The sequence below is a fragment of the Chelon labrosus genome (genome assembly GCF_963514085.1).
Source record: "Chelon labrosus genome assembly, chromosome: 1".
In the NCBI taxonomy this organism is placed as follows: domain Eukaryota; kingdom Metazoa; phylum Chordata; class Actinopteri; order Mugiliformes; family Mugilidae; genus Chelon; species Chelon labrosus.
The window spans coordinates 32,669,086-32,692,947 of record NC_140337.1 but is presented as its reverse complement, the minus strand read 5'-3'; the positions used below and the strand labels follow the sequence as shown (position 1 = coordinate 32,692,947).

General features: G+C 40.5%; 1 protein-coding gene across 1 annotated transcript; it reads left to right on the top strand.

The window, feature by feature from the left end:
- Positions 1-23,625, top strand: LOC311492788 (sialoadhesin-like; the record flags this gene model as incomplete). Its single annotated transcript, XM_084551198.1, has 7 exons — positions 1-55; positions 4,842-5,052; positions 6,642-6,712; positions 6,792-7,037; positions 7,123-7,293; positions 7,395-7,481; positions 23,582-23,625. 7 exons carry the CDS (start codon positions 1-3, stop codon positions 23,623-23,625), a joined length of 885 nt encoding a protein of 294 aa, XP_084407324.1.
- Positions 23,626-23,862: the final 237 nt, after the last annotated feature.

Genomic DNA, 23,862 nt, shown 5'->3' with positions numbered 1-23,862 from the left:
ATGGAGGATGGTGCAGAGGACAAGTCGGCGAGCTGTAAAACCATCAACCTACTGGGTAAGGTGTATTTTTTCCACCTCTGGGCCACACCTCCCACTTGCACTCGGCCCATATGCCTGAAAGAATTCCGGCCCTTATGTGGCCCACATCCGGCAACCAACATGTGTGCCACATAAGGGCCACATCTCAGCCACACTGCAACCAGAGCTGGCCCTAATCTGGCCCTAATGTGGGCCAAACCATTTTCAGAAGTGGTTCCTGATGTCAGCCTTAACTCAGCCATTATATTTATGTGCCATATTTATATATATATATATATATATATATATATATATATAAACAAGTACAGTATTATAAGCAAATGTTTTTTTTTTAGTCACATTTTTAGTGCACATTTAACAAACATTTAACAAATTTAAAAACTGTACATTTATGATTCTAGACATGTCCATAAAGGTTTAAGATTGTATTTGTCACATACACCGTTATATATAGTACAATGCACAGTGAAATGTATTCTTGTACCTGCAGCCAGTAGTAAAAAAACAAATGAGTACTACAGTAAAACAGTAGTAATTGCAAATTCCTTAACACACAAGGTAAACAATACAAGTGTAAATGTACACCGATAAAAATAGAATAAAATATAGACTGTAAAATAAAATATAGACTGCAATATAGAATAAAATATAGATGGTAAAACTCAAGTGTAAACTTGGGGGGGGGGGGGGGGTTGTATATATACACACATTTACGGTATTGAGCAGCTATGTGGGTAAAGTGCAGTGGTATAAGTCTGGTTAAGGCTCAGAGTTGAGCAGGCGGATGGCATGTGGATAGAAACCGTTCTTCAGCCTTTCAGTCTTTGTCCTCAGACATCAGAAACACCGACCTGATGGCAGTGGAGAGAAAACTGGATTCTCCCCACTCTCAGTTTGAGTTTGAGTTTGAGTTTAAGTTTAATCACCATACCACTTAAAGGGGAACTCCGGCGCAAAATGAACCTGGGGTTAATAACACATGTGTACCGAGTTCGACCGTTCTCTGGTATTTGTTTTCATGTATTTGTTTTGTTAGTCAAATGTGACCAGTTTTCTTGCAAACCGCTATTTAGCGTATAGCGCTAGCCTTCGGGGCACACCGACACATAAAAAGAAATCGCTATTTCTATACCACTAACAAGGCTCACAATATCACCACACTTACACGGTAGCATAACTAGGGTCTCTACATGTAAACCGAAGCATTGAGAACTTTGCAAGTATACAGGCAGTTTATTAAAAAAGCAACACAGTACCGTTCGCGTCTGGCTCGACTATCCAGGCGGGCGCCATCTTGGGGAAACTGAACTGTCTGTTGCCGGAAGAAAGCACTGAGAGCACTGAAGGAAGAGAGTTGTTTCCCCAAGATGGCAACTCTATCTTCCCACGGGACAATCAGCTCTATGAAATAGACTACTTTCTCTGGCTCAGACCACAACAGCAGATCTGGCCATAGTCGAGTGCTAACTATCTCAGCTGGAATAACCAGTTGTCCATTTAAATCCGCTCTCATCTCCCAGGCTCCTCCTACTCTTAGCTGTCCCGTGTTATGCCTAATGCCTGCTGGTCTAGCCTTTTCTCCCTCCCGTACAAACTTAATACATCTATTCTCTCTGTTAACGGCCATGGAAGTTACATTCACCCGTTTTTCCTCAATTACAGCTGCTAAACATTTCAGTACCTGATTGTGACGCCAGGTATAACGTCCTTGGGACAGACTAACCTTACAACCTGTCAGAATATGTCTAAGCGTGCAGACACAAGTGCACAGTGGACAGGCATTATCCTCACCTACCCACTGGTTTAGATTCTGGGGAGTTGGCAGCACATCATAAGTAGCCCCTAACATAAATCTAATTCTGCTAGCCTCCATGCTCCAAAGCTCTCTCCACTTCAACTTCCTTTTCTCCACACTCTCCCAGTTCACCCATTGACCCTGCTTAGCCTGCGACACTGCCTTCGAGCATCTAACTGCTTCTTCTTGTTTCTGTACTTCTTCCACTACCATCTTTCTCCTTTCTACTGCTGATGCCTTGCTCCACAGAGGTTTCCCTGCACACAGCCCTAAGCCTCCACCCCATTGCTGTACATTGCCTATGATATCCCTATGCCTAAGAGCTGCCTGTGCTTGCTGTACTGCCTCTTTTGGGTTCCACTTCCTCCCTGTCTTAACAGTAGGCGCTACACTCCTAACCACTGGATCCTTTGACTTCAAGAACTGTTCCATTGTGTTCTTGATGCTTTTCCACCAGTTAATGATCTGATCATTACCTCCCTCCTGACTCTACTACAAACCAGTCTGAGAACCAGACTGAAGAGCTGCTGGCTTTTGATTTCAATGTTCATTTACATCCTCTGCCTCCATCAGACAGAAGAAAGCTGCTGCCCTACTAACTGATGACCATCACATGTTGACTCTTTTACTGCATATCAGTCCTGAAGCAGCACACAGGGCTGCTGCTGCTGCTGCTGCTGCTGCTGCTGCTGCTGCTGCTGCTCCACCTCCATGATGTCCTGTCACTCAGTATATGTGGCAGCAGGTTGCTGGGTCCAACCTTGGATAGTCCTCAGGTCCTGCAGATGTAACCTCTGTGTCCCCTCAGAAGGCTACTAATGTCTCTGAGACACTCTGATGGACATGATGTTGGAAAGCAAACATCTCCCTCTACTGGTCACATGGAGACACTGCAGGGATGGTGTCAGGTCAGACTGTTGTACGCATTAGTTGATTGAAAACACTCAAGTGAGGCCTCATTGTTCACAAAGACTGAAGCAGTAAAGTGACCTTAGAGAAAAGATCAAGAGAAGATCTCAGTCCAGCTCTAATCATGTTCAAACTATGCTCATACATACATTTGATAGATTATTCCATCATGGACTTTTCATGTTTAGCTCCTTTTATTCCTTCATTAGTTGAAGAGTTTTCTAGGAGACATAAAGGCTCTGTGGTGTTTGGAGTCTGATTTGTTTGAACGTAGATTTACTTCAAGTTCTTTATCTGTGACTGAGTTTGAACCAATAGAAGAAAGAAGCCAGTCAGAGGAAGAGGGCGGGCTTTACTTGGTGTCACTGAGAAAAGATGAAAAAAGGTCAGACGAGTGAGAAGGACAATGAAGGAAACGTCTCTACAGCGTCTGCTCTGTAAGTCCACAATCTTTGACTGTTGATAACTGATGAAGGAGACATGAAAACTAGTCAGGATCAAGTCAGCATGAGGACGAGCTGCAGGTCTAAAGAGGAACTGGAATCATTTAAAGAGGAAACTGGTCAGAAAGGAACAGGTCAGCTTCAGTCAGTGATTCTATCAGTGGAACTGTCAAGTCAACACACACCTGTCTTTATGCTCTGAGCTACAAGTGGTGTGTTTGTTGAATATTCCTGCAGCACAGTCACTGTTCATAGTCAGGAGAACCATGAGGAAGCTTCAACTTCTGCTTTTAGATTCAAACTAGAGCGTTAAACTTCAAGACACAACATCAGAACAGAGTCAGTTCACTTCCATCAGAGTTCCAGCTGCAGCAGTAGAGCTGTGAACTGAACTGATAGATGGGTTTATCTGGAAATAACCAACATCTACCAAGAGACAGAATATTACAGCCACCACTCACTACAGCCTGAATAATAAATAGAAAGGATAATTATGACCTCTATGGTGAAAATGTAAAAGTTGAGAATATGGCAAAGTTGTTGTTTCTTACAAAATGATCAAAGCTTGTGTGAAATAGTTCCCACCTGTCTTCACCTACAGTGACTCTGAACTGTCTCCAAATTTTGTTCTTTATATTTATATATTCTGACATATTTTAGATTTCATGCTACTACTACCAGAGTCACAAAGACGAATTAACGTGATCTCAGTATTGAAAGCTATCGCTCAGGTGAGGTCTACAAAATATTTTCCAGCGTTAGATACACCATGAAATACAGTGAAGACAGTTATCAACAAGTGGAGAAGATATGGACACAACATGGACATTCCTCCAACATTGATGAAAACACATCTAAGGCTAAAGTTTGTAAAAGCTTTGATCCACTTCCCCAAAACCAAGTAGGAAGTGTTTTATCAGAACAAGACTGAACCTTGTTCTGTTGAGGGTGGACCCAGCGTTATTCTCTGTTTCTGATTTTAATATTGTTTCTCTAAAGTGTGTTGCATTAGTTTTCAGTGTAACAGAAATCACTTTTAAAATAAAGCCACAAACGTATTATATAAAAGAATAAAAGCTTTGTCTCGTCATTTAAACCTTCTGTTCTAACAGAGATGTCTTTGATCCACTGTGTTCTTTCATGGTGGAAATATCAGATTATGGAAGAACCACTGTTGTGTTCTAACGTTTCATTTATTACTTCAAGTTATTTAGAGAGAACTGAAGCAGAAGTCAAAGCCTCCTCTGTCTCTGTCCTTCACATGGACACACAGCTGCTCTGTCTGAGTCTTTAACAGATGAAGACTTTCAGAATCCCAGCAGTTGACATAAAGTCTGTCTGGAGTTAGTGTTGAATGATTCTTTAACATCACTGAGTCCTCAGCAGTGGATCCACCAGAGATCTTAGAGGAACCAGAGATGAATGAAACTCTTCTTGATGATTTAGTTGAACTCAAACTAACCTGAGTGTCATTTCTCTTTAGTTCTGAGCTCTCTGCTGTTCAGCACAACAAACCAAGGTTAGTCAACGTCTTCATTCACTTTAAACCTGTTCAATCCTCATCATTATTACTCAGTAGAGTCAAAGCTTTCAGTCAACATCTCTCAGAGAAAAGACATTAAATGAATCATATTGTTTCATCTGAACCCTCCCAGCTCGTCTGACTGTGAGTCCCAGCAGCTCTCAGTTCTTTAAAGGAGACTCTGTGTCTCTGAGCTGTGAGGAGGACGACAGCTCTGCTGGATGGACTCTGAGGAGAAACACCACCACAGGACAGAGGACTCAGTGTGGAGCTGACTGGGGAGAACCAGCTGGTTCTTCCTGTAACATCAGCTACACTCTCTCATCAGACAGTGGAGTTTACTGGTGTGAGTCCAGAGAGGGAGCAACCAGTAACAGCATCAAGATCACTGTCTCTGGTAAGCTCAGACTGTGGAGTTAGTATTGATGAAGCTTCCTTATGCACCGTAATCTCTGGTAATAAATAAAGACATTGGTAAAAGAGGATTCATGTAGCTTAATCACACACAGCTCCTCATACAACAACATGACCACATCAATAATCAACCACATGCTGAGACGTTATTTAATGACAGAATCACATTAAATACTTTCATTTGTTATTTTCTACTAAATCTATTATTTTGTTAGTTAACAGCTACAAACACAGACTCTTTTAAAAGGCTCTCATTACTAATGAACAGACATCACTTACAGTGCTGATCATTTATCATAGTGGTCATGTGTTCTCTCTGAATGAATGAGTTCAACTCCTCTGACAGAGCAGCCCTGTTGACTATAGGAGGTCTTTAATGGGACTCAGGACTCACTGTGTTCATGTAAGGTCTGAACAGGCCCTAGATCCTAGACATAAGGATGTACTGAGTAATCATTAGAAAAGAAAAAACAGGCTATCACTGATTTTAGTTTCCACATTTATGTATAAAATAAAAACGTCTCTGTGAATAGCTTTGTATTTTACATGAATACATCAACGTGTATTATTTGAATACCTTAGTACTGAATGTACAATAGCAAGGCATGTTTGTCCTGTGTGGGCGCGTCTCCTGGAGGAGAGGGGCGGGGTTACAGGACAGGGGTAGTGGTCAAAACGGTTCCCTTGAACAGGCCTGTTTAACACAGACACTGAGAATTTAACAGAGATTCTATCAAGTCATGAAAGAAACATATCAACTTGAAGAAATGGACATCTGATGTCCCCTTTAAAGCTTTCAGTAAGTTAGTGTCGTGCTTTTCAGGGAGAGGTAGGACCCAAATGCTGGACACTATACGATGAGGCTGGAGTAGACAAAAACTGAATTTAATGAAACAAAAGGAAACACGAAGCACTGCTGAGATGGCAGGAGAACCAAACAATAAAAAATAAATAAAAAATCAAAACTTTCAAAAAGACAAAAACCTAACATCACAAGAATAGAGACAGAAAACAATAGAAACACAGAGAAACAGTAGAAAACAGTATGACACGACAGAGGACAAAGGGAAAAGTAGGACTATATATACACACAGACAAGAGCAGAGGAGACAATCACAAAGGCAGGAAGAGACCCAAGACAGGAAACCAAGAACTTAACAAAATAAAACAGGAAACTGAAAAACATGAAACATGAACCAAACTCAAAACATGAACACAGGAATAAAAAAAACAGAACATGACAGTTAGAGATGAATAGATAGTTTCATGTTTTTATTAGTTTTGACAACAATAGAATTAATCACTGTTGTTTCATCTGAACCCTCCCAGCTCGTCTGACTGTGAGTCCCAGCAGCTCTCAGGTCTTTAAAGGACAATCTTTGTCTCTGAGCTGTGAGGAGGACGACAGCTCTGCTGGATGGACTCTGAGGAGAAACACCACCACAGGACAGAGGACTCAGTGTAAGGACTGGGGAAAACCAGCTGGTTCTTCCTGTACCATGAGTGGTGCTTCCACTAGGGACAGTGGAGTTTACTGGTGTGAGTCCAGAGAGGGAGCAACCAGTAACAGCATCAACCTCACTGTCTCTGGTAAGCTCAGACTGTGGAGTTAGTATTGATGAAGCTGTGTGGAAATGGATGAAATGCTGTAGTTTGTCTCTGTGTTGAGGTGGACCAGTGATCCTGCAGAGTCCTGTCCTCCGTGTGATGGAGGGAGATGACGTCACTCTGCTCTGTAAAACAAAGACCACTCCCTCCATCCTCTCAGCTGCTTTCTATAAGGATGGCTCCTTCATCAGGGCTGAGTCTACAGGTCACATGACCATCCACCATGTTACCAGGTCTGATGAAGGCCTCTACAAGTGTAACATCAGGGGTCATGGAGAGTCTCCATCCAGCTGGATCACTGTCACAGGTGAGGAGGTCAGAGATGATTCTTCAGCAGCTTTCAACATTCACAATGAGACAATCAGTTCATTATTAGCTTTGCTTCATTCTAGGGAAACCCACCACCACACCTCCTCCTACATCCACACCTCCTCCTACATCCACACCTCCTGGTTCCTCTCCACTCCTCCCTGTGTTGTTGTCTCTTTCTTCTCTCTGTTCTCTGGTTCTTCTGGTTCTTCTGGTTCTCCTGGTGAGACGATGTGTTCGTAGGAAACCTGAAGGTGAGACACAGACTTCCACATTTCTTTTTTATCTTTCATTAAATGTTCATTAAGATTAATTTCCATTAAATTCTATTGTTGTTCATTTTGGTTCATTTCAGCTGTTGGAGGAAACGTCCCAGAAGACATCACGTACAGTGACGTCAAAATATCACGGAACAAGAAACAGCCAATGAGACGGAGCAAAGGTAGAGTTGTTATTATTCTGTTTTTTTGGCTTGTGAAGATCTGAAGTAACAAAGCACTCACTCATTTGATGAGATCAGATACGACATGAGTTTCCTCCCGGGTCATTATTTTAAAACTAGCTTTAGCCTGGCAGCAACACAACTGCCCTTTTTATTATTTTGAACTATCCAGTTATTAAAAAAAAAGATTTTAGCCTGAAACGTGTCTTTAAATTCAGTTTAATCTCAATTAATTCCCATTTAAACCTGGATTATTGTAGGATCAAATGTGGTTACAAGCAATAATTACAATTAGAATGATTAATCTCTTAATAATTACAGGACACCACTGTAGTTACAGCAGTACTTCTCAAATAGTGGGGCGCGCCTGAAGTGTTAGGGGGGCATGAGAGGCAGGGGGGACTTTCATTGTTAGAGTCTTTTATTCATGCTTGAACAATAAACAAGCCTCCAGTCACTAGGTTGGGTACTTACCTATCGTTGAGGGGGGGGGACTGTTTTGTCCCTGTCCTCTTTCACTATGAATGGTGGGACAAAACAGGGACAAAACTCTACAAGTCCAGCTGCCTTTTTTAAAACGTTTTTTTTGTTGTTTTATATCACATGATATCCCAGTGAATCAATAGCACTTTTTTTCTGTTTTGAGAATCACACAGACTGAACAGTCCTGTTTAAAAGTTACGAACTGAGTTAATAAACTGACCTTGGAAATCGTTTCAAGTTGTTGCAGATGTTATCTCAGCTCATTTTATTCATCTATTTTGATAATAACGTGATTTTATGCAGAATGTTGGTGCCAGATAAATAAATATTATCACGTTCTCAATAGTATTTCAATGAAAAAAATGTGTGGCATGACAGAAAATAATTGAGAACCACTGTAGTTACAGGGACCGATAGGGAAATATTCATTTGAAAATCCGGTTAATAGTTAAATTAGAATCAAAATTACAGATCAGTGGTGAAGTTGAAGGATTTATAGTTCTAAATGAACTTTATTGTCACTGCACTGTAATGAAGCGCAGTTCGTTACTTGTAAATAATGCACATGGGTAACGGTATTTCCTTGCACAACAACTTGAGCTACTGAAATAATTGCACATTGCACTTTAGTCACGATAGCACTTTATTTACATTTTGCACATTGCTTATTTGCATATTTTTACAGATATTTAAATAGATTTATTTATTGAATAATTAATGAGCTTTTAAGGAACCTCGTGACCACGGTTGATTGCATGCCGTCGGGCAGGTGCGGGAGCAGAAAGAAAAAGATATAAGACAAAACCAGGGGAAGCACCTGTTTGCTTTGTTTCCGAAAAGGTGAAACAAGTTTACTTGTTGTGTAACTGCATCCAATTAATGTTAACGTTGTCGTAGTCCAGACAGCATGCAGTTTGTCAGTTGCCGATGTTTGTATGCTAAAGTTTGCCAACCAGGCTGCATGCTGTTACAAGTAAAGACCATTATGGGCCAGCTAACGTTAGTTGTCAACATTAACCAGTTTCAGAAATCTTATCAGTGACTTTGCAACAAAAAGACCTGTCAATGGGCATTTACTGGGATGTAAATTACATCTTACATCTCGTGTAAGTCTTTAGCAAGGCTAAAGGCTAAAGGCTCTTTTTCTGCAAGCTGAAGAACAATTTTATTGAAAGATTAGATAATTTATTTGAGTTGATTCTCTGTGTACAGTTGCTCCTGTTCAAGAATAAATGTTTTTAAATCAAAATGTGTCATGGATCAAAACACTGATGTAGCCTAATGTTTATGGGTGTTTGAGCACAAGTAGGCCAAATGCATCAATTCAGGTGGTGAATGAAAGAACCAGTCATCAATATAATCTGATCTGATTTTAGCTTAAAACACTACTTATGCTTGTTTATTCATAAATATTTTTATTTTTTTGCTTGTGCGCTTCATGCACTGACATTAAGAGTGTACTGGGCCCAGAATTTGGTGCTACGCCCTTGGACCTGTCTACTGGTGGTTACATTGTCTATGTATGCTATCACAGAGGAGGTGTAGGCCTCAATGTCTGGTTGTTCAAAGAGCTCCCACACAGTGTCCTCAAAACAGTCTTACAAAGACAAAGTAGCCTCCTCAGTCCAACACCACACTGTCCTGTATTGTGGTTTTGATCTGCAGATGAGGGCTGAGAAGCTGGTGTTAAGAACAGGGATAGATGGTCTGAATGTCCAAGGTGTGGGGAGGGTCAGGCTTGCTGGTGTAGACTTGGTCAAGTGTTCTGCCTTTCCTTGGATTGATGTCTACATTTTTATAAAGTCTGAGAAGCACCGTCTTCAGACTGGTGTGATTGAAGTGACCAGCTACAATAAAGAAGACATCAGGGTGTTTGTCTTGTTGTCTGCTGATGCTAATATATAGCCTGTTTATTGCTATGTTAGCATTAGCTCTCTGGTGAACAACAGTGACAAACACAGCGGTGGTTTCCCTGTTCAGATGGAAAGGCCTGCACACTGAAATTCTAGGTCTGGACAACAGTGTCTGTACATCAGCTGTTGCTGATGTAGGCACACCCCCCCTCCTCTTTTCCTACCGGAGTCTGATGCACAGTTGAGTCTGGGATGTTTTCATGCAGACAGATCTCTGTTATCACTCTTATGCAGCTGTCCATCTGGTGGTTGACAATCCGTAATTTGGTTTCGTCCATTTTATTAACCGGGAGCGGGCGTTGGTGGGAAAAACACTGGAGGAGTGAGGAGCCGCGGCCAGCTTGGCTCAGATGCCGGATTTTCGATGTCGTTCCGTTTCAGTTTGTCTTTGTCGACATATTATATTGGGAATGAATCGAACCCTTCCAGAGTCATTTTGTTATGAGTTCGTCTCTAGAGTAAACTGTTCTCATCATACAGCTGCTGACTAAAGGAGAGCACTGGGCCACTGCGACTACTGGCGCCTCCATCACCTACACAGTAGAGGAAAGTTCACTCTGTCCATCATTAAACACAGCAGCTTATTCATTCAGAAACATTCATTTACAAGATAATAAATGAAAACACAACATATAGAGAGTGAGTGAGAGAGACATGCAGGACGTGGACTGATGATCCAGGACAAAGCAGCTTCAGTGGGACGTGAAACTCACTCATCAACTAAGTGGCTCAGCTTCTTCCTCAGAACTTAACTAGAAACAATAATCTTTAATGTCTTAATAATCTCCTAACCCAGGAGGTCATCATAGGTTAGAACAGGAAAAAAGAAAACAGTTTATGATGACAGAGTTCTGTTTGACCTGATTATGAATTAGAGTCAATTAATAAGACTTTATAGACTCATTAGAGCCTCATGTGACACAATGATAGAAATGGTTGTCATAGAAACAATATAGACTGTCAACAGCATATCTACGTCTCAGAATATAAACATCTGATGTATCTGACCAACTAAAGCTCTGACTGATTTAAATGAAGATCAACCAGAGTCCAGCTGCTGTTGATGGACTTTAATGCAGGTCAGTGTGTGATGGACTCAGTGTCACATTGTGATGAACTGATGTGTAGTTAGTGTTTAACTCTGAGCTCTGGTCCACACTCAGTAGTTGTTAGTAGGATCCATTCATCACTGGTTTGTTGTGAGGATGGAATTAGACTTTGTGAAACCATGAGAGAATAAAGAGACAGACTGATGAGAACAGAGATCCTCTGCTGGGAGTTTTCAGCCTCTCAAACTGTCTCTTGATCCAATTATTAATGTAGAACTTTAGAACTCTGCATGTAAAACCACAGCAGCAACTTCCTCCTGCTGACTGCACTGACCTGTAGTCTGATCAGATGGTGTGATAGTGGCACTTCTCAGTATAGTGTGGTCTCCTTTGGCTGCTCTTAGTGTGTACATTGTGTGAGTTTTGTGTCTTGTTGTGAGATGTGTCAGCTTTTACAAATAGCAGCAAACTGTTTGTGGTCGTCCACTTCTCTGTTTCTCAAACATTTCCACCAGAGGTGTTAAGAAGAGAAAAAACTGTAAAAAGCTGCTGCTGTAAATATGCTGACAGTAATGATGCAGTTTAATAAAGAAAGAGGAACAAATGAACACTAAGAGTTTAGAGCTAAGAATTTGTTGGTGATTAGACTCTGATGATGAGAATCAACTTCTCAGAGCAATGTCCCAAATGGAGGAAGGAGTCTAGACGTCAGTGGTGGAGCAGAGTTAATAGATCTCTGGAAAGATCTCAGATGAATCTGAAGGAAAGAGTTTGGTTCCTGAATCTTCCTGGTCTCTGTTTCTAGTCCCAGTAATATTGACCAATCATGTTTGAGCAGGCTTTGGTTCCATGCAGGTAAACAGATGATACCTGATGTGTTCCCAGACACCAGATCACTGGTGGAAACTACAGCTGAGACTCTCTGGACATCCAGAAGGATGAGGTGGTGATGGAGAGGATTCAAACATATTTAATGAACAGAGAGACAGAAAGATCATTGGACAGTTTAGAGATGATGAGACTGATTTTAACAGCGTGAGACAAAGAAGATAGAGAAGCAGGAAAAGCACACATTCAATAAAGTCCCAACACCAGGAACACATCATCCTGACTGAACACAGAAGGTTCATTAATGGAACTCTTGTGTGTTTTATTTTCCAGACAGTGATCCAGCTGCAAAGAACGTCACTTATGGACAAAGAGCCACCAGACCAAAAAGGACCAGAGGTACAGCTGATCTTTACTTTCAACTGTGGACACAGCTTCTAAGCTAAGCTAAGCTAAGCTAAGCTAAGCTAAGCTAAGCTAAGCATGTCCTGATGTGAAATATAATGATCTAATCTTTACCACAATGAAAGAGAACAAAAAATCATCACTTTTTGTGAAAGTGATGATTCATTCATTTAAAGAGATCAAAGTGGAATGATGTCAGGATGTTCAAATCTATTTGAGTCTCATCTTGACGTGATGTCTAATGATACAACTCTGTTATCAATCTCCTTATCATTAAATATACTGTATCTGTCTTGTTTTATCATTACATTTACATCTAATTTATAAATTATAATTTGAAACATAGAGAGACAGACAACCATTCACACTCACACTATGGCCTGTGTTAGCCCTGAGATAGACTGGAGACCTGTCCAGGGTGGACCCCACCTCTAGACCAATGATAGCTGGGATAGGCGAGATCGCCAGAAAAATAAATACTCAAGTAAAGTACAGATACCTGAAAAATCTACTTAAGTAGTAAGTAGATTCACGAAGTATTTGTACTTTGTTACTTCCCACCTTTGGAATATTATGAGTTTCTTTGTAGAGTAGGAAGGTACAACGAGATGAAGTACTGTATTTCTAAGAGCTGAACAGTGTAATACCACTGAAGGACACTAGGGGTCGCCTCTAATAGACTCATTAAAAATAATAAAACCAATATAAAGTTTTTTTTTCTACAAGTCAGGGGCTCACAGAGAGTTACAGCAGGTCTGGGGTGTCCTTGTCTTGATTGTCGTGTAACTTCTGGCTCCAAAAATACCAAACTTGAGTCTTCTAACCCAGTGGTGGACATCACCATGGTGACGCCAGCTTTTATTCACAATATTTGCTTCAGGCAATACTTTTCATGGAAATATACCTAGATTATTTTGAATCCATTGATGCCTGAATTGATTTACAATCATATAAAATAAAATAATTATTTTAATTATAATTTTAATTATAATTATTAATAATTATTATCCATGATGGGCGGCACAGTGGCGAGGTGGTTAGCACTGATGCCTCACAGCAAGAAGGTCACCGGTTCGAGTCCATGGGCCGGCTGGTCTTTCTGTGTGTAGTCTGCATGTTCTCCCTGTGTCTGCGTGGGTTCTCTCCAGGTTCTCCAGCTTCCTCCCACCATCCAAAGACATGCTGGTTAGGTTCATTGGTGATTCTAAATTGGCCGTAGGTGTGAGTGTCTCTCTGTGTTAGCCCTGTGATAGACTGGAGACCTGTCCAGGGTGTACCCCGCTCGATGACAGGCTCCAGCAGACCCCTGTGACCCTTAACAGGACTAAACGGGTATAGAAGATGAATGAATGAATATTATCCATAATTATTAGTTTTTCTTTCAAGCTGGTGCTAAATTAAGTGGAGATTGTTAATTTGTCTATAGTACATAGTATGGATATAAGTTACGATGCAAATCACCAACAAAACCTTATGCTACGTATTCGTTAGCTTCCATTATCTTGATGTAATCCCCACTCCCACGAGCCAGCTCTGAGAGCTGATGCTTGGTAGTGATACAGAAGAGCTGATTCCCATCAGTGAGAGCTGACTCCCCAATATTGTTTTTCTTTCACTTGTCCAATGGCCAATCACATGTGAGGACTTAAGATCATACCATTATGTGAAAGCAGAGAGGGGGGCGGATGCTGTGGCTGAGTAAGACAGCAGACAGCAGTGAACAGGACAGATATGGAGAGAAGAGCTGAGACATCTGATTTTTTCATTAATTCATTCATTCATTCATCGTTGGTACACGCTTATTCCTGCTAAGGGTCGCGGCGGTCTGCTGGAGCCTATCCCAGCTGTCCATCTGATTTTTATTAATGTCAATATGAACTGAGGACATTTATACTGTTTGTTACTGAGCTTGGTTCTGCTTTGTTTCTGCGTGTGTGGATTTGATTGGAGTGTTTTGTTCATTTGTTTGAACAATTAAAGTTTTATTGAAATGTGCTTTTGTAACAAAATAACTTCACAAAATGAGAAAAACTATTAGGCTTCTCATAAAAAACACTGAAGACCAAAGGGATCATCAACACACAAACCATATGTATTTGCTGAAGATCAACCAGAGTCCAGCTGCTGTTGATGGACTTTAATACAGGTCAGTGTGTGTTGGACTCAGTGTCACATTGTGATGAACTGATGTGTAGTTAGTGTTTAACTCTGAGCTCTGGTCCACACTCAGTAGTTGTTAGTAGGATCCATTCATCACTGGTTTGTTGTGAGGATGGAATTAGACTTTGTGAAACCATGAGAGAATAAAGAGACAGACTGATGAGAACAGAGATCCTCTGCTGGGAGTTTTCAGCCTCTCAAACTGTCTCTTGATCCAATTATTAATGTAGAACTTTAGAACTCTGCATGTAAAACCACAGCAGCAACTTCCTCCTGCTGACTGCACTGAACTGTAGTCTGATCAGATGGTGTGATAGTGGCACTTCTCAGTATAGTGTGGTCTCCTTTGGCTGCTCTTAGTGTGTACATTGTGTGAGTTTTGTGTCTTGTTGTGAGATGTGTCAGCTTTTACAAATAGCAGCAAACTGTTTGTGGTCGTCCACTTCTCTGTTTCTCAAACATTTCCACCAGAGGTGTTAAGAAGAGAAAAAAACTGTAAAAAGCTGCTGCTGTAAATATGCTGACAGTAATGATGCAGTTTAATAAAGAAAGAGGAACAAATGAACACAATAAGAGTTTAGAGCTAAGAATTTGTTGGTGATTAGACTCTGATGATGAGAATCAACTTCTCAGAGCAATGTCCCAAATGGAGAAAGGAGTCTAGACGTCAGTGGTGGAGCAGAGTTAATAGATCTCTGGAAAGATCTCAGATGAATCTGAGCTTTGGTTCCATGCAGGTAAACAGATGATACCTGATGTGTTCCCAGACACCAGATCACTGGTGGAAACTACAGCTGAGACTCTCTGGACATCCAGAAGGATGAGGTGGTGATGGAGAGGATTCAAACAGATTTAATGAACAGAGAGACAGAAAGATCATTGGACAGTTTAGAGATGATGAGACTGATTTTAACAGCGTGAGACAAAGAAGATAGAGAAGCAGGAACAGCACACATTCAATAAAGTCCCAACACCAGGAACACATCATCCTGACTGAACACAGAAGGTTCATTGATGGAACTCTTGTGTGTTTTATTTTCCAGACAGTGATCCAGCTGCAAAGAATGTCACTTATGGACAAATAGCCACCAGACCAAAAAGGACCAGAGGTACAGCTGATCTTTACTTTCAACTGTGGACACAGCTTCTAAGCTAAGCTAAGCTAAGCTAAGAATGTCCTGATGTGAAATATAATGATCTAATCTTTACCACAATGAAAGAGAACAAAAAATCATCACTTTTTGTGAAAGTGATGATTCATTCATTTAAAGAGATCAAAGTGGAATGATGTCAGGATGTTCAAATCTATTTGAGTCTCATCTTGACGTGATGTCTAATGATGCAACTCTGTTATCAATCTCCTTATCATTAAATATACTGTATCTGTCTTGTTTTATCATTACATTTACATCTAATTTATAAATTATAATTTGAAACATAGAGAGACAGACAACCATTCACACTCACACTATGGCCTGTGTTAGCCCTGAGATAGACTGGAGACCTGTCCAGGGTGGACCCCACCTCTAGACCAATGACAGCTGGGATAGGCGAGATCGCCAGAAAAATAAATACTCAAGTAAAGTACAGATACCTGAAAAATCTACTTAAGTAGTCAGTAGATTCACGAAGTATTTGTACTTTGTTACTTCCCACCTTTGGAATATTACGATTTTCTTTGTAGAGTAGGAAGGTACAACGAGATGAAGTACTGTATTTCTAAGAGCTGAACAGTGTAATACCACTGAAGGACACTAGTGGTCGCCTCTAATAGACTCATTAAAAATAATAAAACCAAAGAGGAACTCTGGCGGCGCGGAGCAAGATGGCAGCATAGAGCAGAGCTCCCGAGTCGATTATACAATATTTTCCCCCAAACTACGAAAATATCGAGAACACGAATTCCAAACTGATAAATAATGAGTGGGGGACGAGGACAGAGAAGTTTGAGGAAAAAAACAATGTCCAAAGACCAAGAAGAACACGAGTTTGAAGACGAGGCGGCAAGCGGGGAAAATGACGACTACACACAGGCCCACACGTTACTCGAGGGACTCGCTGATATTACGAGAGTTACGCGACCTAAAAAGGGAGATGAAACAAGATCTCGCAACATTCAAAGACGAATTTAAAGAAGAGGTGAGGTGAGAGTTTTCCCGGCTTTAAGGATGAAACTAACCGAAAATTGGCACAAAATGTCGCGGAAATACAAGAGCAGCGGAAGGACATCACTGAGGCACAGGAACGAGTGGCGGAGTTGGAGGAGTGGAACATCGAGGCGAAGGAAGCCATCCTCACTCTATTGAAACAGCAAACAAAACTTCAAGAGAAGTTGACCGAAGTGGCGGGACACGGAAGACGTTGTAATTTGAGGATTTACAGTGTGGCTGAACGGGACAATGAGTCTGTGACAGAACTGGTGGAGGGACTACTCTGCCGAGAACTCGCGTTACCGGTGGGAACTGAGCTCCATATTCAACGCGCGCACAGAAGTCTCGGTAAGAAACCGCCACCGGGAGCATCCCCGAGGTCCACTGTGGTCAATTTTCTTAAATATGAGACTAAAGAGAGCATTCTTGCTAAAGCCTGGAAAGAGAAAATAATAGTCGAGGGGAGGCAGATATTTTTCGACCACGACTACCCCACCAAGGTGTTGAAAAAACGTAAATCCTACTCCGAAATTAAAAAGACTCTGAAAGACAAAAATATACGCTTCCAGACACCTCTGAGTAGGATAAGGATTCACTGGTCAGACGGGCCCAAGATCTACAACAACGCTGAAGACGCAGCGCGGGACATGCGGGAAAGGGGTCTGGAGATGGGTGAGCAGCATGTCAACGAACCCTCACTGGAGGAACGGCTCCAGAGAGCTTCACCATGGCAACGCGTCGGAGAGAGGCAGGTGATAAACCAAGGGCCCGGTGCAACTGAGGATGCCGGTCATGACGCGGCGAACCGAGCGAGAACAAAGCTGCAAGAATTTAGAAGATGAGGAGACAATGAAGACGGAGAATGAGAGAGGGGGGAGGTAACCCAGACGAGTTAAATGCCTCCTGTTTTTAAGTTAAAGACTTCACGTTGGCTGGGTAAGCAAATAGAGCCAGAAAAATTGTAGGCTATAGATAATAAGTGCCCCATCCTCCTTTGTTTTTTCTATTTTTTGTTTTGTTTGGTTGTTTGTTTTGATGGGCAAACTGGAGTTTTTTTTTATTTTTGTTAGGCTACAACAGGAAGGGTACCACTAAGGAAGACTTGAATTGAGTAATTTTAGGGTCACCCCCTCCCCCCTACAAATGAGACTTCTCTAATGTTTATGTTTACATGTGAATCGACGGAGAGAGCTATTAAGTTAGTGACTGTTGAACTTATCTAGTAGTATGGGAAGGCCTATCTTAGGTACACCCCAGGCCACTAGGGGGGCCTTCTGTTCAGAAAAAGTTACCCCCCATTCCCACCAACAGGGAGACAGGGCCCATGGGGAGTGAGGTCCTTTTTTGCTGGGGAGTTCAGTTTTTGTGTTTGTTCATACTTTGTTCATAAGAAAACGTTGGTTGACAACTTTACAGTGGAGGGACCAGGCACTATTCCAAAGGATATAAACAATGCAACATAATGATATAATGGTGGTGTCACTGAATATTAACGGCTTAAACAATATCAAAAAAAGAAATAAAACTTTATCTAAATTTAGGAGAGAGAAAATGCAGGTTATCTTTCTTCAAGAAACTCACCTATCACAGGAGGAACATGTAAAGTTTAAAAAGTTGGGCTACAGGAACTCATTCTCCAGTTCCTTTGGGCATAATCACAAGAGGGGCGTGATGATACTGATCTCTAACACAGTAAACTTTGAACTGATCAAAGAAATCAGTGACAAGAAAGGAAGATATATCATGATAAAGGGTAAATTAGAAAATCAATTGGTGACACTGCTCAATGTGTATGCTCCTCCAGACAGTGGAAAAGCATTTTATGAATGAATGAGTTTTTGATCTTATAAATTTGGAAACAGATGGGACATTAGTGTGTGGTGGGGATTTTAATGTGGTACTGAATTATGGGTTAGACACTACAAGTATGAGGAGAAACAAAAAACAAATTATTAGGTACATGAATACAATGATGCCAGAAATGGATATACAGGATGTATGGCGAGAACTTCACCCACTTGACCGGGATTATACCCACTATTCAGCGCCACATGCCATGTACTCCAGAATTGATTATTTCTTAATGAGTAAAGGAGATATACACAAAGTGAGGGAATGTAAAATAGGAGTGGCCGATGTGTCAGACCACAGTGCAATTTATTTAAAAATTAATTTGAATGACAAGAGGAAAAATACAGTATGGAGACTCAACGAAGGCATACTGAACAATGAGAGATTAGTTAAAGAAATAAAAGGGGAAATAATTAGATACCGGGAGGAAAATGACAATGGGGAAGTTGATCCGGCAATCTTATGGGATGCCCTGAAGGCAGTGATTAGAGGGAGGCTGATTTCTCACACAGCATTATTAAAGAAGGTCAGACTAGAAACATATCAGAAAGAAATTGAAAAATTAAAGGAACTGGAACAGTACCACAAGCAATCAAAAGATTCAGACATACTGAATCAGATTAAAGAAGTTAGGAAAAAAATAGATGATATATTGTTGGAAGAGGTGGAAAGGAAAGCAAGGTTTACAAAACAGACTTACTATGAGGGAGGATCTAAAGCCACTAAAGTCATGGCTAGACGCATTAGGAAACAACAAGCAATAACTAATGTACATAAAATAAGGGACGTTGCGACTAATAAAATTCTGTATGAACCAGAAGAAATAGAAAAGGTATTTGAGAAATATTACTATAACTTATATTCACAACCCACTTCTGTAGGTGAAGAACATCCGACAGAGATTCTAGACAACTTGGATTTGCCAACAATAGGCACAAAACAGAATGCAATATTGACTTCAGAGATTACAGTAGAAGAGATTAAAGAGGCAATTAGTCGGGCAAAATCAGGGAAGTCACCAGGAGCTGATGGAATGGGAGCTTCCTTCTATAAAACATTCAAGGAAGAGTTAATCCCACTACTCCAGGACTCATTTAATTATAGTCTCAGATCAGGCAAGATTCCTCCCTCATGGAAGGAAGCCATTATTTCCATTATTACAAAGGTAGGTAAAGACAAAGAATATTGCTGTAACTACAGACCCATATCGCTTTTAAATGTGGATTATAAACTTTACACCTCAATTATAGCTAAAAGATTGGAGACATTTATGCATGATTTGATTGACGAGGACCAGACTGGTTTTGTTAAAGAAAGACAAACACAAGATAACATAAGAAGGAGTTTACATGTTATAGAAAATATACAGAGCAAGGGGGAAAGTGCAGTTTTGGTAAGCATAGATGCCGAAAAGGCTTTCGATAGTGTGAGTTGGGTATTTCTATACAAGGTATTGGAAAAATTTGGTTTTAATAAGGAATCTGTGAATTGCATTAAGTCGTTGTATCAGGAACCTACGGCAAGGATTAGAATAAATGGTAGTTTGACAAAAAGTTTCAATCTGGAAAGGGGGACAAGACGAGTCTATTCGCGTTATTTATTGAACCGCTAGCCCAAATGATCAGGCAGGAGGAAGAAATTAAAGGGGTGAAAATAGGAAGGGAGGAACATAAAATAGGATTATTTGCGGATGACATATTGATTTTTTTAAAGCAACCCAATGAAAGTTTCCCAAAACTCATTAGGCTACTGGAGAATTATGGAAAATATTCGGGTTACAAGATCAATGTTACAAAAACACAGATCTTGTCAATAAACTACTCCCCGGCCCAAGAGATAAAGGATACATATAAACTCAATTGGAATGCCAAATCAATAAAGTACTTGGGAGTAAACGTTACAAAAGGAATAGACAAGCTATATGATGCAAATTACACTAAAATAAATCAAGAAATTCGGAGAGACTTGGAGAGATGGTCTGCTATTTTTTTTTTTACTTCAGCTCAAGGATAGAAATAATTAAGATAAATGTCTTACCGAGACTCTTATACTTATTTCAGTCTCTGCCAGTAAAGATTCCACCGAAGCAGTTTACTGAATGGGACAGGTGGATATTGTAGTGGACACTATGGACACAATTCACCTCGTTACGTGTTTTAGGGACGCTGTCTCTTTAAGAACACGCTGCTGGTTTGTTGTTGTTATGGGCAACGCTTTGTTGGTTTGGAATTTATATAGTTAGGATGAATAAACGACACGCCGTTGCGTTGTCAACGTGAGACTCTTTCTCTACCTCATTTATCACATCCTACAATATCAAGGTTTATATGGGGAGGAAAGAAACCTAGGACCAGGTACAAAACTCTGCAGCTCCCCAAAGATAAGGGAGGACTGGCTCTGCCAAACCTCGAGGAGTACTTCTATGCCGCACAAATCAGACCCTTGATATGTTGGTGTAACAATGAGTATTTTTCAAGATGGAAAAGTATAGAAATAGAGCAGGCGGGCGTTGAAGTACGAAACTTGATAGCATATAAAGGCCTACTGGGAAAAATAGGTAACCAATTGAATGTAATAACCAAAAATACAATTGAAATATGGAATACCGTTGTTGAAAGGTATAAACTAGAGAAAGAGGTAAAGAATTTGAGCTGGTTTGCATTTGACGATAGGTTTATGCCTGGGATAAATGACAAAGGGTTTAAACAATGGGCAAAAAAAGGGATCACAGCAATATGTACAATGGTTGAACGGGGTAAGCTGCAGAGTTTTGAGAAGTTGAGGGATAGATTTGGATTAGATGAACATGAACAATATCGCTACCTGAAAATAAAGGATTATTATGAGAAAGAGATAAAAACTGATACTGATAATGAGGTTGTTGAGGTATTTCGGAGAGCTTATGAAGGTCTGAGGATCTCAGTCCTTTATAAAAGTTTGATGTCATGTAGAAAGTCTTCCTCCCTTTATATCAAAGAAAAATGGGAAAAGGAATTAAAAGAACAAATAACACAGGAAAAAACACTGAAGACCAAAGGGATCATCAACACACAAACCATATGTATTTGCTGTGTTAGGCTAAAATATCAGGCTATAAACGATACTAGATAAAGAGCTGGTTGGGAGCTGAAAGAGTCAGATACTCTTTAGGAGCTGTGGCAAATGACTCGACTCTCAGAAAAGAGCCGAACTCCCCATCACTAGAAACTAGTGAACTTACAAAAGGTTCCTAAGTACGAACTGAATGTGCTCAGACCAGCATTGAAGGAATATGTTATCTCAGCTGCAGTCTGAGTGGAAGCAGTGTGTTGCAAATTTGTTTCCTCATGGTGACAAGTGCTCAGTTGGTCAACTGTCTTCAGAGTTGAGGTCTGTGCTGGTTCCTGTTTTTAGGTCTCACTGCTGAGTTCTCAGGGAAAGTTCCTGTCAGGATGCTGGAGTCTCTGATTGTCAGACCGCATGTGGAAACTGCTGACTCTCTAGTTATTTATTAGATTAGATTCAACTTTATTGTCATTACATATATTGCGATTGCTATTTAATATGCAATTTTTTATTTATTTTTTATTTTATCCTCTTTTTTTCTCAACAAAACACAATGAATGATTTAAATATGAACAACACAATATTAGATACATAGTGTAAATTGTTCTTTCCCATAGACTGGGCCCTTTTTGTTAGAATTAAATTAAACCATGTATGACTTGAAATAAATTACATTTTTATTTAACTGCTCATTACAGAAACATCTGTTTTTTTACAACTTGGACCTTATTTCTAGCATAAAATGTCATTGCTTACTCACCAATATCACTTTTGTTTCATTTGCACTTGTTCAGGAGATAATTAGATCAGCGTATATCCATATAGAGGGAGTGGTCAGGGCATCAACACAGCCTCTAAATAACATTATCTGCAGCGAAACTCGTTCATTCCACCAATACTTATGATACACTAGTGCCATTCCCTGTTGAGTCCGGAGTTACGTGTTAACATCATCCAGGGTCTGTAGATTGACCTACAGATCCTGGATGATGTCTTCTGACCTCTGAGCGGCGCGTGCACCCGCGACGGTCGGCTTGTTCACCTGTAATTTTCTACTGCTATGGTCCACAACCTCAGAGTCGGACAAATATTCAGCCATGTTGCAAAAAACTAGCAGCAGCAGATTACAGGTAAACAAGCCAACGGTAGCGGGTGCACGCGCCGCTGAGAGACATCGTCCAGGTCAGAAGCTTATCATCCGCGTTGCTTGCTTCATGTGACCACCTTGTAATCACGCAAGTTGCGGTAAGAAAATCGCGTTTTATCATATCGCGATATTATCGCAAATGCAATTAATCGTTCAGCCCTAATCAAAACCTATGTACAGGTGAGACCATATGGTGAATGAGATTGAATAAGGTACAAAGACGTAGTAACGCTGCTAACTGGTACAGAGTTACTATGTCTTTGTGTCAGAGTCTCCGTTAACATATTTTAGTATTTAGTTCTCTAATACTTGTGTCTTGAGCTTTTATTGGTCAACCGTATGAACTTCAGAGCGCCGCGCTGCTGTAGCGATACCTGAGCGGTTGTCAAGGAAACCATGAGACTCTGATGAGTTTGTCAATAAAGTTGGGAGGAGGAGCTAATTGACGTACCTGTCTGACGCACGTAAAACACCTGCGGGTCAGTTCTGATAGATATAAAATATTATCTACCCTGATACAGTTATGGTTTTTCAGTTTGACATGTGTGGTTTATGAATGATCATTTATTTAATATACAGTAGTATTAGACAATATAAATATTATATATGGTCATTTAAAAAAACAAATCATACTAATAGATTAACAGTTAATAAATAAACTTGTTTATGTTTTTAAAGTTCATTGGTACAGATTTCATTAAAGATTTAATTAACTGCACTTTATAAGAGAATGTGTTCATTGTGTTCAATAAAACATAGCACTACTGCGGCCCATAGTGAAGTGGTGATGGGAGGGTCCACACTGGACTGTATTTATGAACACACGTCTCCTGTGACATGTGGGGGTGTTGTCCTAAACCTGCAACAGTTCTTTTCATTAGTGATTACTGCCATATAAAGCAGCACATGATCAAGCAGCTATTTATTTCAGCTCTTCCAGGTTGTGTCTTATTTCTTCATTTTCTTGGACAGTTCAAAACACAACTAAAGTGCAGAGAGTGTCTTCATGGAAGCATCAGGATTGTAAACCCTGTGATCTAACAACAGTGTTTGATTTGTCTGTGTTCAGAGGTTCCACCAGAGCCAGAGGCCGTCTACTCTTCACTGAAGTAGTCCACCAGTCCACCCACTGATGTCCAGCTGCTGGTCTCTGACTGGTCCCCTCAGCCCCTCAGACCACAGTACGCCTGTTTGAAAAAGATCTGGATGTGTTTCAAGTCTTTCTAAAACTGGACTCTCTCTAAATGAGTCTTTTAATGGTAGTGTGAAATTCATCTGACTCTGGTCCTATCTGTTTGGAGAAGCTACTGATATTCTGCTTCAGAGGTACATGTGTCATTTTCATCAAGT